General features: G+C 39.7%; 1 protein-coding gene and 1 long non-coding RNA gene across 4 annotated transcripts in view; one reads left to right on the top strand and one right to left on the bottom strand.

Annotated features, from left to right (window-relative positions):
* The window catches only part of cdh23 (cadherin related 23), a 669485-nt gene that overhangs the window by 507719 nt on the left and 144405 nt on the right, over positions 1-17361 (top strand). For all 3 annotated transcript variants that reach the window (XM_008106631.2, XM_062976257.1, XM_062976258.1), the window contains exons 25-27: positions 3602-3754; positions 7306-7419; positions 10510-10658. In XM_008106631.2, the coding sequence (XP_008104838.2) occupies positions 3602-3754; positions 7306-7419; positions 10510-10658 (416 nt within the window). The remainder of the gene's footprint in view (positions 1-3601; positions 3755-7305; positions 7420-10509; positions 10659-17361) is intronic.
* On the bottom strand, positions 1828-16043 carry LOC134297763 (uncharacterized). The gene is made up of 2 exons (XR_010004634.1): positions 14216-16043; positions 1828-7496 (listed from the first exon to the last, which is right to left on the bottom strand). It is a non-coding gene; the product is annotated as an uncharacterized LOC134297763 (long non-coding RNA).

The raw sequence follows: 17361 nt of genomic DNA, 5'->3' as shown, positions 1-17361 counted from the left end.
GCTGTTACATTATCACTGTTCCCCCATGTTTCAGATATCTTTTGAGTATGACTGGGTGTGTCAAAACTTAGCATCAATACGTGTATATTGTCAAGATTGAGGGAAGTCATAGTCCCACTCTATTCTGCACTTGTCAGACTTCACCTAGAACACTGTGCCCAAATGTGGGAACCATAATTCAAGATGGATATTAACAAACTAAAATGTGTCCAGAGAAGGACAATCAAAATGAGCAAAAGTTTAGAAGCCAAGCCCTATAAAGCCAAGCTAAAGGAGCTGAGGATGAGAATGTTTCGCTTGGAGAAGATAAGGTTGAAAGGGGATATGATAGCCATGTTTAAATACTTGAAAGGATGTCATACTGATGTCCTCATCAGTAGACTTGTTTTTTGCTGCTCTAGAGACTAGATCATGGACCAATGGAATCAAGCTGCAGGAAAAGAGATTCCACCTAACTGTAAGAACTGTTTGCCAGTGGATCATACTGCCTCGGAGTGAGGTTGAAGCTAAGTAGTAATCTATCAGGAGTGATTTGATTGTGTATTCCTGCTTGACAGGGGGTTGGACTGTGGTCTCTCCCAACTCTGTGATTCCATGACTCTATGAGAACAATGTTTTGGTTCTTATTGTGGAATCATAGAACTTGAAAGTACACCAAGGAGCAACTAGTCTATCTCTTACAAGTCCAGGAACTGATAGCTAGAACATCTCAGTCAGGTGGCCACCCAACCTCATAAAATCTTCCTTAAAAGGTGTCTATTACCTTCTGAATGTGTGTATCTCCTGTCAGATGGTTCCTACTGTCAGAAAGTTCTTTCCAGGGGCCCTTCCAGACAGGCCCTATATACCAGGATCTGATCCCAGGTATTCTGTTTATCTCAGATTATCTGGCAGTGTGGACTCATATAATCCAGTTTAAAGCAGAAAACCTGATATCAGATCCTGGGATATAGAGCCTGTCTGGAAGGGCCCTAAGTTTAAGTTAGAATCTCTTTTCTTATTACTTCAGTCCATTGGTCTGGGTCTGTTATCAGAGCAACAAAAAACAAGCTTACCTCGTTTTCCATTTGTCAGCTTTGGAGCTATTTAAAGATGACTACCTTATATACTCATGTATAAGTCAGCCTCATGAATAAGTTGAGGGCAAGATTGGGGGCCAAAATTATGGATTTTGATAAGCCAAGGATAATTCCACAGAGAGAGAGGGAAACACCAATGCTGTCTCAGGGGACCAATGGCCCCCTTATCACAATTACCATTCCTCACACAGGAATTCAAAAAGGTAGAGTAGAAGTAGTCGGTGCTCCTTTTAGGTTCTCCCAGGACAGTCTAAGCTCTTGCCCTTCTCCATTCTCTTCAAAAAATTGCTCCTTTTATGATAAGAAGTCAGGTATATAACTGACTTCTTGGATAAATTGACACAGGGTTTTTTTGGTCAAATTGTCTAGACTTATGCATGAGTATATATAATATCATCTCTCTTATAATGCTTGAAAGACTTTTCTGCACAGGAGGTGGTGAAGGGAATCAGATCATTAAAATCACTACGCAATTTGTATGTTTCACTTGTTAATGAATGGTCAAAAAGCTGGTTATGTTTGAAATGTTTGAAATGGTTGGCAACTGGGAAAAGTATTTCCCATGAACTGGGAAAATATTTAGTATTATTGTCAGCAGCAGTTGTAACACACTTCTTTCTGTGCTATCACTAATCCTATTCACTCCTCTCCTTTTCCCTCTACTGAACTCAACATATTGTTAACTGTCAAACACACACACTCCCTCGCTTACACACGCACACACGCACAAATTGGTTTTGCTCACATGTTAAGGTAGAGGTTTTTATTTACTTCGTTTTTGTGCCTCAATAAGTCTGCTTTTACATATCATTGAGTATCTGAGGTACATTAAATCATAACAATGCCAATTAAATCCAGTTCAATTCCAGGTTGTAGCACAACATCATTAAGGGGGAAAATCATTGTGCGATGAACAGTTCTGCAAGACATTGTAGAAGAAAAAGTTAATTCACAGTGTGGGAATCCATCAAAATTTAAGCCTATGGGAAAAAGAAAGTTCAACAGTTAAAAATCACTCTTCCAGAATTTCACATTTTGTACAGATGGGTTGTGCAGCAATGAGTCTTTGTTTGCAAATAAAATGAACAGATGCCTCACTGCAGTCAACTTGTCTTTTTCACATTCCCCTTTTGCTGCCCTCAATTTATATGTCAGTTTCTCTGATAATCCAGTTGACCAGCCCCTGTCAAACCAACAGTGCGTGCAGAGACTTTCTAATATCTTCCAAATATCTATTAGTTTGGGGTGCATATCATATAGTGCTGTGATGATGACAAAAAGTAACAACAATAACAACAAAAAACTTTGAAAGATATCAGGCTGGTAGTGTTCTTATTTTTCAACTATTTGAAGACTATTTGTGGTGCCAATCAGCTAGAAAATAAGCTGGGTGTTCTATATGTATATTTCTGTAAAGTTAAATTATGGGACTCCACCACCACCACAATAACCATATTCAGGAACATTGACATGGTGGCATCTCTGATAGGCTGAGGAAATAATTTGCCACACCATCTCTGAGTTGCGGCATTACAAATGGCCTGATATTTATGTATTTTTAGGTTGACTGGTTTATATCCCATTTCTTCCTAAAACGTAAAGGTAGCTAATGATATAAATTAAAAGATAGTGCCCAAAACAATGTGGAATACAAATATTTATAAAACATTACACCATACATAACTTTTAAGACCTTATCTGTAAAACCCTCAAAACAGTTGAGATGCATTCTGCATACTGAAAACATCACATCCAATTGCATATCCCTCTATTCTGGTGAGGCTTGTTTAAATAGAAAAGGCTTTGTCTGCCAATACTTATACATTTATCATTCAGCAGCTCCACTACACTGTTATATAATTCAGTTTGGAAACTTTATTATGTGGCAATGTCAACGGAGCCAGCCACTTAGGAAGAAGTTCTTCTGCAACTGTCATGCTACTGTCAAAGTGTAAGAATTTTTCATTAGAAGCTATTGGCTTTGCTCACCTGATAATGCTTTGAATGCTTGTGTATTAATTGTATCATTAGAATCACTGTGATTATTGTTAGCATATGTTGATATCTCCATCCTGGTGTGTTTACATATTGTACCTTAGCACGTGCTTGATTTCAGAAATTTTCTAGAAAAATGCAGTCTGCTGCCCATCTAGGAAAGGGATTCTGTTCTGTTATTTCCATTTTTGCCATGTGCTGGTGGAAGGGGATATCCTTTTGCTTCAAATATATAGGAATAAGGGGTTGTTATGTATTTTAAAAAATGGATGTGCAGGTCTTCCCACATCTTTTAACCTTTTGCCAACTTAACTGTATTCCCCACTCTGCTGCTTTCCTGAATAGGCTTTCTTTACAAGACAGCCAGTCTGGAAAAAATCTGTTCCCTAGTTGACGCCCTATGGTAATCCAAATGTTAAAACTGAATATTGAAAACCAGCAGTGGTGTCAAACCTGCTTTTTAAGAATGCTTGGTAAAGCTTGTGGGCATAACCCAGAGTCAGCCTTGATCATATTCTCTCTTGTAGTTTTAGATGTGAATGATGAGAACCCCACCTTCTTCCCAGTCGTCTACAACGTGTCGCTTCCAGAAAATATACCTCGTGATTTTAAAGTGGTTCGTTTGAATTGTACTGATGCGGATACAGGTCTCAATGCTGAGCTCAGCTATTTCATTACAGGTACCAACACTTTCTAACAGGTTATGTAGCTGTTGACACACCTTGGAATTATAAGATACTTAGCTTACAGGTAGTGGAGAGCACTCTGTTTTTCTTCTTTTGTTCCCCCCCCCCCCCCCAAATGTATAGCTAGCCCCATCCCAAAGGCTGAGGTGGGTGACACTCTAATGGTATCAAATCCTATAACCACTGTATAAAATCCTGGTTGATTCAAGACTCAGTGCCCCATCATCTTCCTCCCTTTTACAACATGCAAAGTGGCCATCACCTAATTCTTCTCCATCTCTTATGAGGTGCCTTCTGTTCTCTCTTCTCCTCCATACATGCTGGCAATGGGTGATAGCAGTTCCAATTCCTCCTCCAACTCAATTCCTTTTCTCTATCTTTCCATCTGAAGTAGCATTTCTTTCATGGTCTGTGAACAAGACGTCCCATCCACCCTTTCCTACCAGCAATATGGTTTGGCACTGCGATGCTGAGTATAGGTAAAATGTATGCAAATGTGACAGCCAAAGGGGCTTTTCATCCTGTTGTTAGGTTTGCAAGGCTAATTTGCATGGGGATTTGCATATGCTTTCCTATGATGCTTTGCAAATGATAGCAGAACTGTTTTGGGTTGTTTGCTCCTGAGAATTATCTATGCCTCATCAGACTGAAAGAGTCATCAGCTGCCTTATGTCTGGTGAATGTGGATATGACAGTTTGAGAAAGGCATTGTGGCTGAACTCATTTGCAGTGTTTGGTGATGTGTAGCCACTGCCAGGTACATTGTATTCTGATGTAGACAAAGGCATGAAAACAGGCATTCCTTTATAAAGAGCTACTGTTTTAGTAGATGTTTCAGGATTGTGTCTTCATTTACTTTGGTTGTATAGCTTGCATGTGATGTTTGCAGCATAAAAGGATGACTTAGTATATTGGGCAGTGCTTCCAAAACAGGTCCAGAAATATGATGATAGAGATCTGAGATAAGCCTTATTAAACAAGGCTCTTTCTAAAACTTTCTATATCAGTGGTAAGCAACTGTAGAGGACTGGATGGTGACACTGATCCTCCATGGAACTTCTCTGTGTTTTGGATCATCTCAAATGTTTTAAGGGGAAGGGTGGCAGGAGTGGGCAACTGGGAGAGCAGGCCCTTCATTAGCCCTTCAAGATACCTTTGAAAACTGTGCCTTTTTCCACAAATAATATTATCTTCCTCCTCCCCAAACACATTCTATGGAACACTGCGGCATTTGGAAAGTGCTTTCTGGGCCTTTAGCATTTTTGAGACAATTTGAGAAAAGTATTTATTTCTTCTCCTGCCAACCTAGCAGTTCAAAAACATGCAAATGTGAGTAGATAAATAGGTACCACTCCGGCAGGAAGGTAACAGCGCTCCATGCAGTCATGCCGGTCACATGACCTTGGAGGTGTCTACGGACAACGCCGGCTCTTCGGCTTAGAAATGGAGATGAGCACCAACCCCAGAGTCGGTCACAACTGGACTTAACGTCAGGGGAAACCTTTACCTTTACCTTATTTCTTTCTTTTTTTTTAAAAAGCACCATATTTTGTTTTCAAACACAGGAGGCACTGGAGGGCATCAAACATGTGGAAATGCCCTCTACAACCACAAAGATCATTTGGGGCATTTGGAGGGCTTTTGAAACGAAATAATTTGGAAACCTTTCAGGGAGGGGGTAAAGTTGGCATTTTTAATATGGATTTTTAAATCCTGATTACCACAAAAATAACACTTGCAGGCTTCTCTTTCCTCACCTATATTCTAGGAAATGTTGGGTGTGAAGGGGGAGGGGGTTAAAAAAGAGCATTTGTGAGTTTTAGGGAAACCTGAAAAAACTGCATGTCACCCATGGACCATATTTTCCCCACCCTGCTCAACATCTTTGAGCAATTGCCCATGGTGTCATGGTGCACAGAACACCATACATGTCATTGTTTGTTGCATGCAGCATTCTAATGTACACATTTTACTCTAAAATAGTCAACTCTTTATTTCCTCACAGGGTCTCCCTAAACAAAGTTTGCCTGAATTAGGGTAATAAGAGTGGCTTCTCAAAATCTGATTTTCTGCCTACAACTTTGGCTGGATCTTATGCTAAATAAATACATTTTATTTGCTGGTTTCTACTTTAAAATGGGTTAGTGTCTACATGGACTAGCCATCCGGTGTGTAACATACATTATTTGCAAAGGCTCCAAAAATTGTCCATTCTCGCCCTCTGCTGCCCAGAGTCTGCAGAGACACCATGCATCTTGTGTATCTCGGTGTGTGTGTGTTTGTGTGTGTGTGTGGGAGAGAGAGCAAAACAGAAACAGAAACAGAGAAAAAGAGCCTTCAAATTGCCTGTTGAATTTCATAGGGGTTGTTTTGTACAAGGAATACTCACATGTGGCTTTGTCAGTTTTACCAATAATAAATATCCTGATAGTAGCCTTCTCCAAGAGTGAATATACTTAATATGGATAAAAGGAAGCTATATTAGTTCACAACATGAAAAATCTACAGAGCAATTAGAGTTTAATTTTATCATTTGCATAATAAAGCAACTCTGGCAGAGATGCATTTTTTGGGGTGGGGGGAGGGTCTTCATTTGGTCTTTGGAACCTGAATATTTTCTGTTCAGCATGTATTTAAAAATGGAATTTAGGTAAAAATCTGAGACTCGTTCCCACACACAATCCACTCTGAACTCTTCAATAAATTTATATTTTGTAAAGGTTTTAGGCAGTACTGGCAGAACCCAGTCCATTAAGGATGTGCATGTCTTTGCATCCTACAGATTGAAACCAGTTTCACACCTATTTAGCTTTCAGAGCTCCCACGCCAAAAAAGATGAAAATAATAAGATTGTAAAAAGGCCAAATATTTTTAGAAAATTCAAAAACTATGGTTTTATGAGAAACTAAAATGTAAAAAAAGAATTTGAATTTAGCTTCCTAAATAGTCTCAGTCAAATCAGTGAGAACTCAAAGGTAGTCATTATCTATGGTATGTTCCATCAACTGATTACGTCTGTTCTATTTGCAACTAAGTCTTAGACCTGGGGTGAGAAATGTACAGCCATTCAGATACTGGCAAATAGTCATTCCCGTCAGCCCTAGCTAGGAAAACACAACAGCAAAAAAGTGCTGGGAGTTGCATTTCTGTAACAAGTGGAAGGCTGCACAACTCCCATCATCATTAACACAAAGCTAGTGCTGAATATTTAAAACTTTTCAGGTGCCACAAGAAGGTAGGATCATTCTTATAATCATTCACTTCGAACACTACATCTGTGAAATAACATAATGTATGTATAGATAGTATTGTCCAATCCAGCCAGATATACACCTACAACTAGATATGTCTAGAAATGAAGGAACCAGGAATATAAATTTGCTTCATGTGGCTTAATTTTAGTATCTCAGGTTGAAATGCCAAAATGAAGTGTGTGTGAATAAATAAAATAAGTATTGTATAAGTGTGCTTATCTTTTCCGCCCATTGTTTGTTGAAATCATCTTTTTCTCCTCTTCTTTTTTTCTCTTCCTTTTCTTTCTATAGGTGGGAATCAGGATGGAAAGTTCAGTGTTGGTTTTAGAGATGGAGTAGTCAGGACAGTCGTCAACCTTGATCGAGAAACCATGCCATCTTACACACTCATACTGGAGGCCATTGGTGAGGACTTTTGTTTCAATTAACTACTGAGTGTGCATTCTGTTCTGCCTCACTTAGGGTGTGATGGCAAGAAGGGCCTGTATGCAAAGAAATCATAAAAAGTTAATTTTTTGGAAGCCGACCTGAGTCCCTTCGGGGAGAGAAGGTGGGTTAAAAAATAAAGTTTATTAATGGAATGGTATTTTGTTACCATTACTAAAATTTTCACCCAAGTTCAGTTAGTAAGTCTCAATCTTCATATTACTTATATAGAGCAGAACTGAACTTTGTTTTTTGTCTTCAAGCATCTTCAGTTTTTGCTATCCATTTTCTGGGCTTCACATGTATTTTAATCTCTTCAAAAGATTACTCTGTGATCTTGGACAAAAATAAGATTTCATCTTGTTTAATTGTCAATGAATCATAATTACTGGCCAGCAGGGTTTATTCTGAGCTTTCCATTCTATTGCACAAAAACAGAGACCTGCTACCAAGAATTCACTTTTCCCTGGTCTGCGCAGCACCACATGTTATTTTGTGTGGCCTCCCACTGTCCTGATCTGGCAAGGACAGTTTCTAAATTAATCCTCTGCTTTCCCATTTTTTCAACTAATTTTAAAATACTCCAGATTCTTTCTGTGCCTCACACTTCCCACCTTTTTACTCAGCTTACTTCAATTGCTACAAACTAAGTTCAAAGTATTAAAAAAAGGTTTACGTTCAGTTAACATGGCAGGGAAGACCGGAGATGACGGGTAGGATCTTGCCTTTCCCATTAGGCTCAAGCAAAAGCACACTGCTGCCACGCCTGACTGGTGTGTTCTTCCTCATTACATATTTCTTTCCACCTTGGCCACCCTCTGATGCTACATACATAGCCTTGCTTTCCTCTGTGAAATGTTGGTAGATATATGCATGATGCAACTCCATTGTAGTCTCACACATAAGCAAGAGAAATTGGGACTTTCCTTGATGTAATACGTGTAAGGGGTCTATTGGATTCACTATTATCAGTAGTATCCAAACAATCATGTCACTGCTATATCTGGTTCAGCCAGAAATGCCCTTATTTTTGCTGAAATACTCTAGAACTTGAAATTGTCAATCTGGGTGGCTGAGAGACACCTTTGCTTCCTGATGTCTCAATGTACTCGAACCTTGTCTCATAATCAAAATTATTACAAATATTGTATAAAATTACCACCACACTATGTGTGTAAGATGTATAGGAAGAACAAATGAATTTCCTGTTTAAATTTGTCCTATTTCCAAGATATATCGTTATGTACATATATGCAAATGCAGGTATTCCAAAATCTTGGGGGGGGGGGGGAGGTCCAATATCCAAAAATATTTTGGATAAGGGGTACTCAACCTGTACATTATTTAATGAAGCACTTTGCAATTTATATCATAATGACAGTAAACGTTAGGATTGCCAGCCTGGGACAATCCCAGATCTTAAGATCTCAGAGTCTCAATCTGAAAACTAGGCATGACCACACCTTGTGGTGTTACAAGTAATGGGCTCTGGAAATGATCCAATTTACACGGAGAAGCCCCTGGTAGTATCATTAGGCACAATCCACTAAGCATCCTAGTTGAACAAGTTATACCATTCAACTAAAAAACACAATCAGCTCAAGAAAATGAGAATATATATATATATTATCATATACAGTGTTCTCCCGCTACTTCATGGTTTGCTTATTGCGGACTCGCTGTTTCACGGGAAATTTATTTATTTATTTACTCCATTGCTGCTGCCCCCTTGCTTCGTGGCTGCCATGCAGCTCTGGCTGCCTCTGTTCCTTCAGCCAGGGAAAAAGGAATGCCGCTCCGGCCCGGTGAATGAGCAAGCAAGGGGGGGAGGATGGTGGTGAAAGAGTGAGAGAGTGAGGCCATGATGCAGTGGCAGCAGGAGTCTGGAAGAAGCAGCCAGGCTGCTTCTGCCACCACTCTAGCTGGGCCACACCAGGAAACGTGGAGGACTCAGAAGAGGGAGCGGAGTCCTCCATGAGTCCCACCCCCTCTTCCGAGTCCTCCATGTTTCCCGGCATGGCCCAACTGGAGTGGTGACATTAGGAGCCTGGCCACCTCTTCTAGGCTCCTGCTGCTGCTGCCGCACGCCCTCACTCCCTCACTCACCCTCCCTTGTTCGCTCATTCACCGAGCCGGAGCAGCATTCCTTCTTCCCTGACTGCAGGGGAAGAGGCAGCCAGAGCAACATGGCGGGAACGGAGCAAGGGGCCCACCGCGCTAGTAGGAAAGGCTTCACTGGCTCCCTGGGGCTTGCAAGGGGGAGAAAAGCCACCTAACTATTTAAAAAATGTATAAATATTAAAATTAAAATAACATCCCTACTTCGCAGATTTTCACTTATTGTGGGTGGTCCTGGAACATAACCCACACAATAAGTGAGTGAACACTGTAAACACTTGTCAAAGCAGACTCTTCCTTATCCTGAAGGCCAGCAAGAAGGTCCAGGTCATGAAATGCAGCACCAGGCCATGTGATCTGAAGACCTCAGTAAACATACACTGTACTGATTAAAATAAAATAACCATCTTTTTAATTTATTTTAATAAGTACAGAATATCCTAAGAAGATACAATCTCACGTTGTACATGAAATCTATTATAAATCTACTCTCAGCTATTCATGCTGGAGCCAAAAAACATATCCATCAGGCTGTGCCATCATCCTGTGCCATCCTTCAGGTTATCCTGTTTTTGGTAATATTTTTCATTGCCATTGCAGTGAAACCAGATAAATGCAAGATATCAAGCTTGCCTTGAATTTGACACTGCAGACATAAAGTTTACCGGCCATCACCAAGTAAAGCCCCCCCCCCCCAAGAAGAAAGAAGTGTAGGCATGTAAGACTGCAAGAGTGACACCTTTCCAGCAAGTGTAGGCTCAATGGTGAAGTCAGTAATGAAATTTGGGAGGAGGTCATTTGATTGCTGTAGAAAAAATGGGCCAAGAGATGTCTGGAGTACTTTACTCAGAATTACTTCAGAGTTTCCTGCTTTTTATCGGTGTTCAATCAGTAGAACTGACTTTCTCCCCTGCATATTAGGCACTTACAAGGACTGCTTTGTTTTTACAGATAATGGCCCCACAGGCAAACGGAGAACTGGGACAGCAACTGTGCATGTCACTGTGCTGGATGTTAATGACAACCGACCCTACTTTCTTCAGAGCAGTTACGAAGCTACTGTCCCCGAAGACATCCCAGACTACAGCAGCATAGTACAGGCATGTAACTAAACCTTTCTTTTTAGTAAGATCTAGTGGGATAGGGAAGAGAAGGAGACACTTGTCTGCTCTAACCTTCCTGGTCTGGGCTGGAGACACAGCATACAACATTAGGTAGCTATGACCCTAACCTATGGTTCTGTACCAGGATATTATTACAAGTTGTACTTTGTGGTATTTTGCAGTCACATGCTCATTTGGATATTATTGGAATGTCTAAGAATAGGAAGCATAGACAGTTAGAAATAGTAGAAGCAAAGAGATTGGGAAAGACTAAGATGAGGAAAATTGTGAATAGATTCAATATCAACTCAAGAGATTAAGAGTGTGGAGAAGGTGGAAAGAAAATGAATGCAGAATAAAGGAGATGGAGCATGGGCCATAGAAACAATCATATTGTAATATGGAGATCCCTGAATTCCAGAAGTGTAGGTGGTATTGCTGATTTCTTTTTAGTGTGGCAAGTAGATGGGTCCCTAAAGTTGCTTCTGAATAACACAGTGTTTAAAAAGCCAGTTTTAGAGTCTTTGAGAAGGTGTCCTGAACAGAGTTGCTTTCAGTCATATACTGGCTGAGGTTACAAGAATGTCCTCAACAGAGTATGAATGTATCAGCAAGTGTACAAAGCAGCTTTTAGGAAGAAATTGGGAGAGAATAATTCTGAGTCTCATTTTCTTGTTTTATTTTTCTTTTATTTTTAAACCTAGCTCTTCGTGGAATGAATGGCAGAAAGAGTTGGTGAAAGAATGCAGGCGCTCACATTGTTTCTATGGTTTTCTGAGGTTCCATCACGGCCATTTTTTTTACTGACGCCAGTGCCAAATTTACCATTGTACTTAAGCACTGGGCCCTGATGGCCCGGGGGGGGGGGGGGGGGGAATCTTCCTGCCAATATATTTTTTATGATGGATTTTGCTTATGTAGTGCAATTCTACATTTGAAGGTGTTCTGAGCTATTCCAGACATAATGATAGAGTTGATAGTCTATGGGAGTGTGCCACAAAGCAGGCAGTGTAGGCCAACCAGGCATACCTCCTTCAGAGTCCAAGTAAGTAAGGGGACTCAGAACTTAACTAGCACAGGGCCTCATTTGTCCTAAATCTGGCCCTGACTGAAGCCAACACAGACAATGCCGGCTCTTCGGCTTAGAAATGGAGATGATCACCAAACCCCAGAGTCAAACACAACTAGATTTAATGTCAGGAGAAAATCTTTACCTTTACTACTCGTACTTCCAGAATCCCTGACCATTAACAATACTGCAAAGGGATTGTGAAAGTTGCAGTAAATATCCATAGGGTTACAGATTCCAATCCTGTTGTATTAATCTCCTGTTTTACCATTTCACCCATAACTCCTTGTCTATAATAGAAAAACCTATCTTTAAGGAACAGTCAGATGTGCCTCCCATGAGCCCAACGTCCCCCTAGGAAACACTACTCTCTGCTGGCAGGACTGACTCTGATATCAAATCTACCCTGATTTTAATGAGTTCCTTGTTTTTTCAAAGTTTTTTTTCTCCCACTTCCATCCCCATACCAATAAAACTTGTAAGGCAGCTGTTTCATAATGTTGATTAGGCCCTTTCAGTGGTTTTAAAATTAAAAAATGTCAGCACATCAAAATATGATTTTGTAGGGAAATGGCATAAATGCTTCAAGATTTGCTTTGTTTTTGCAGTAACGTATCTGATTGTTTCTTGATATTAACATGAGAGTCAGTGATAAGGAGCAATGTAATAAAAAAACCAAAATTGAACCTAGTATCCAAGGTTTCCTGAAGACTGCAATAAGATATTCATTTAAATGAAATTCTTTGGAAAGAAAAGGAAGAGAATACCTGTGAGGGTCCTGTGAAACTCACTTTAATAAATTGGAGAGATTACTTCTCTAGCCAAAACAAAAAGAAAGTCAAATGCATTAAAGCAAACATAAAAGTTGTCACAAAATAAATTCAGGAACAGACAATTCAATAATCTTTTTAGTTTAAAATCAATTTTACAGCCGAGTCAGGGGAGGTATGTTCTGCTTTCATTTAAAGTTTGTGTTTTGCCAGCGTTTGTCATAAATCCTCTTAAGTGATTGGCACCATGAGCTACTAATGTTCTGTACTTGATATTCTCTTTGGATCCAGATGAGGAGCTGTCGTGTTCTAAAGCATTTAGGAAGATAGGAGACTGATTTAGTTACCGAAATTGATTCGTTAGATATTCTTCAGCTACCTTAGTATTCTGTGTGCGTGCTGAGTAATTGTTCTATTATACAGGGGTATTGCTACTTCATGCCATGCTATACAAATTCAGGGATCTATGACCAAAAATCTCAGTGTATTATTATTTCTGTAAAAAAATAACCTCATTGTGTTCTCCTCTGTCCCAGTTTGGGTGCCAAGAGGAAAGCTTAAACATTCTGGATGTTAAAAGTTTTGCCAGAGCAAATTGGGATTGACACAATTCAATATGGAGGGGAGATAAAATTAAGTGATTCAGTCACGTATGTCTAACACAAATACATAGCTTACTTTTTTAGTAGCTGAACTAGGAATCAGAAATTATTCCTACTATTATTTCCCTGTGAATTTGAAAACCTCAACCCTACATCTGAAATATGGGGCTAATATTACTGATCTGCCTCATCAAGCTGTTAAAAGGAACACTGACAAATGTGTCTAAAGCACTTCTGAGCATAGTAAGACAATATAAAACTGCCACATACTGTTATTAATTGACCCACACGTGTTCTTCATTGGCACTACATATGAACCTCTTTTTATTGTGCACTTACTCTTCATTCTTGCAGTGTCCAAAGACCTCTTTAAGCTTCTAAATGCATTTGCAAATGTGTGTGTTTATCCTATTTAAGCAATTTTCTTTGACAGGCCCTAGTGACCATTAGAGTCTATAGCACAGTATTGCATATATAGCCACTATATCATTGTGTTCTAAACCATAGAAGTGGAAGTGTGGTCAGACCATTTTAGTATCTGTCTCTTTAGAAATATCCCAACTTGAAAGCATACATTTTACTTATCAAACAAATAAGACATTTGAGCACATTGAACCTTGATGAGTTAAGAGCTTAGACCATATGTTTCCATGGATCTTATGGCAGTCTCATACTAGGGACCTCATCACATTGAGGTCCTGAAGCCGGGGAACAGCTTCAGGACATGGGACACCTCTCATGTTCTCAGGGCTCCATCGTAGGATGCTTTCAACACAGAGCCAGGACAGAAATAGCCCTGTGTCATGTGATGGGTTCCATCTGGCTCTGTCCTGGCTCCATGTGGAAAGCGTCCTATGACAGAGCCCAGACGTCATGTGATGAAGTCATAGGTTGCTTCTTAGTCACTAATATATAGCATCTGTGATATGAGAAAGTTCAAGAAGAGCTTCACCATATTTTCAATTAATTGTATTTCATTTGTCTCATCTGTTCCTCACATTTTATTTTTCACCACTTTCCCATTTCAGCAGCAACTAATAATTAAAAGGCAAATGATTTTCCAGTATTATGGACAAAATTTCTATCAAAAGAACATGTTTGTATGTCACTTACCTTCCCTTCTGAAGGTGAAAGATTAGGATGTAATATAAAGGTGATGCCTGTTTCCTATCACTCCTGCCATTAGTTCCATCTGTAGGTTATTGCCTTAATCAACTTTTGATACTGGAAGTTGACTTGAATGGAAAAAATACTAGGGGTGTGGAGTAGGGATGCTACAGGGAGATAAATGTCAGACCTAAGGGGAGTTTAGCTTCTTTGCCTGTGTACTGTCACTCCCTGCTTTATAATAATACAAAAACGAGCATTGCTTTGAAAGCTTATTTTAAATAACTAAAATCTCCCCACAGAATTGCCATCAAAAAGGAGTTCTTCTTCTTCTTCAGCCATTTTGCAGTTCCAGCAAGTGTTAATTTTATTAAAGCCAAATATTACTGTACAGGGAGGAGGTGAATCCCATTGTTTCATTGCAGGGAGGAGGCAGACGGCAAGTGGGATGCTCGCAGCATCATGCAATAAATGACAGCCCTGTTTCAGTGCTGTTTTGCAATAAAGTCCATTGTTTCTGTTGTGATTATTGTATAGAATATGGATGCACTAGTATCACCTATGACAGTGGTTCTCAACCTGGGGTCCCCAGATGTTTTTGGCCTATAAGTCCCAGAAATTCCAGCCAGTTTACCAGCTGTTAGGATTTCTGAGAATTGAAGCCCAAAACATCTGGGGATGCACAGGTTGAGAAACAGTGACCTATGGGTATAACTTGTGATATTTTAGTTCTGTTTAAGAAAAAAACATATTTGCAGTTAGATTTTAGAACTTTTTAAAAACGTCATTGCATTGCATATCTAGGTTTTGCATGGTGATATCTAGCCAGGTATGGCAAAGAGCAGAAATGTAGCAGCAATATTTTGAATCTTTTATATTTTTGAAAAGTTTTTGTCTTTGGTAACTATGCACACTTTAGCAGTACTGCTTTCTATATGGAATGGCATACATAATTCGATTTTCCTTGAAGTGCTAATTCCTATCCTACTTTCATCAAGATATCATTAGCCATTTGCAGTTAATTAATTTTCCTGCCAAAACAAAGGAGTATTATGAAAATGTAGTAAGAAATAATTTCCCTTCTTTTTAAGTGCAACTGTAACTTTTATGATTATATAGTGTGGCATCACTTAATGTGGGGAGGGGATATGACATCATATAGTGTTATGCCTCATATTGCTGAATGAAAAGTAGTTAAAGGTACTATTTTGGCTACTTTTGAGAAACAAAGATGAATTATTCCTGTTCAAAAAAGTGTAACAATAATGGTAGCAAAATTCTTGGGTTATCGTTAACTTGCAAGTTTAGCTAGCAAGTTTTAAAAGTAGCTGTTCAAACTCTGGTGTAGTTCTGTTTCTGTAGAGTAACTTCATAGATCATCATTCAGTGGCTACTATAAACCTGTAGTATATCTAAAGTAGTGGTACTTAAAAATTCTCGGAAATGTAAAAGGGACGTCAGTTACACATAGCTAATTTGGGCCAAAGCTCAGGAATCAAAATTAAAATTGTTGAAAAGTCTTTGCTCCATATCTTCGGCAAACAATTCATCAGATAACTGAGCCATAGCTATTCTTCTTTATCTTTGGCAAAATATTTCATTCTCATGGAATTAAGAGCTGTAGGAAAAGATGCCTGTGGGAGAAACAGAGCCAGAAGGACACAGACTGCCCAGTTGTCTATGCATAGCACGGAGTTTCTTCATTTCTGCAGTCTTGCTTCAATTCTATTAAGCATTGCTATTCTAGACACTCTTTGACTTTCCAGAAGGATTTGGCTCATCTGAGATAATTAACAGTTTGTGAAATGGAAACATTTCTGCAGCAAACCATTGAAAGAATGGCCAAGTCACATTTCAGTTGATTCCATGATGCTCCAGTTCTGGTTAACTGGTGCTTTTCTTGAGTAAGTTTCATGGGCTTGGAAAACGGGACGGCTGCGCTTCACACTATGTATGGAACGTCTCAGAGAGCCCAGGCGCTTCCAGAGCCTAAGCTGCGGCTCACTGACATCTTCTGGGTGGTAAGGCATGCACTCATGTGGCCCATGGAAAGAATGGTCCAGAACCACTGGCTTGCACAGAGTGACAAAGATAAGACAGGTGGCCAAGATGAGGAAAATGCAAATGAGAGCAATGATAATAGGCAAGGAATCCAGCTTCTCCCCATTAGGTTCAGAACTCAATGGGACCAATTCAGTAGTAGTAGCATTGAGAAATGCAAGCATGCCAGGAGTTAGAGAGGACTCATTTGCTGTGTCTCTTGTGCTCATCTTTCCTGTAAGACATGAAAGGAATAAAGGTCAAGGAACTGTAGTCATTGACAGATGTGGGAGAAGAACCAGCAGCAATTTATGTAGGGCCCCAGAGAATACAGAATTATTCAATTAAGTACTTTTCTCTTTCTAGTCTGAAATGATTCTCAACTTTTTATTAGTGAGATTCAATGAGAAAATGATTTTCAGAATCAGTCACATTTTATTCCTTTTTATGATGTTATGTCACAGCCCCACTTCTGACAGGCTGACAGCCTGCCCAAAAGGTTCTCCACAACCACTAAAAATGCCATGGACTCTTTTAATAAAGTGCAATCTTGTTCATATTTATTCTGAAGTAACAACTTTTGACTTCAAAAGAACTTAGCCCCACTACTGTGGCCACAGAGGGAGAAAATAACCGGCAGACACAACTTCATCATGCTTAGGTCTAGCAGCTGAGGAGAGGCAATCCCTCCTTTCTAATTGCCACTGCTGTGACCACGGAGGGAGAGAAGAAGAGATGGTATTTGCTAGACTCAATCACCTTCCATACTCATACTTCCTTTTTCTTGTGTCTCTTGTGTTTCTACACTGTAAGACTGAGGACCAGGAACTATCAGATTCCTGTATATACTCATGTATAAGTCTATTTATGTATAAGTCGAAGGTTTGTTTGGGGGCAAAATGATGGATTTTTACAAGATCTATTGATAAGTTGAACATCATTCCATGAAGAGGGGAAAGCACCACAGCCACCTGGGGGGCAGGGGTAGTCATCCCTGACCATTGCCACCATTTTTCTACCCAGGCATGCAAAAGGTCAGTAGTAGTGCCATGGCAGAGCGAGTAGAGTGGGTTGATACTTATTTTAGGTTCTCCCAAGATAAACTAAGCTCT

The sequence above is a fragment of the Anolis carolinensis genome, chromosome 3 (assembly GCF_035594765.1).
Source record: "Anolis carolinensis isolate JA03-04 chromosome 3, rAnoCar3.1.pri, whole genome shotgun sequence".
NCBI lineage: Eukaryota > Metazoa > Chordata > Lepidosauria > Squamata > Dactyloidae > Anolis > Anolis carolinensis.
This window is presented reverse-complemented; position numbering and strand designations above follow the sequence as displayed.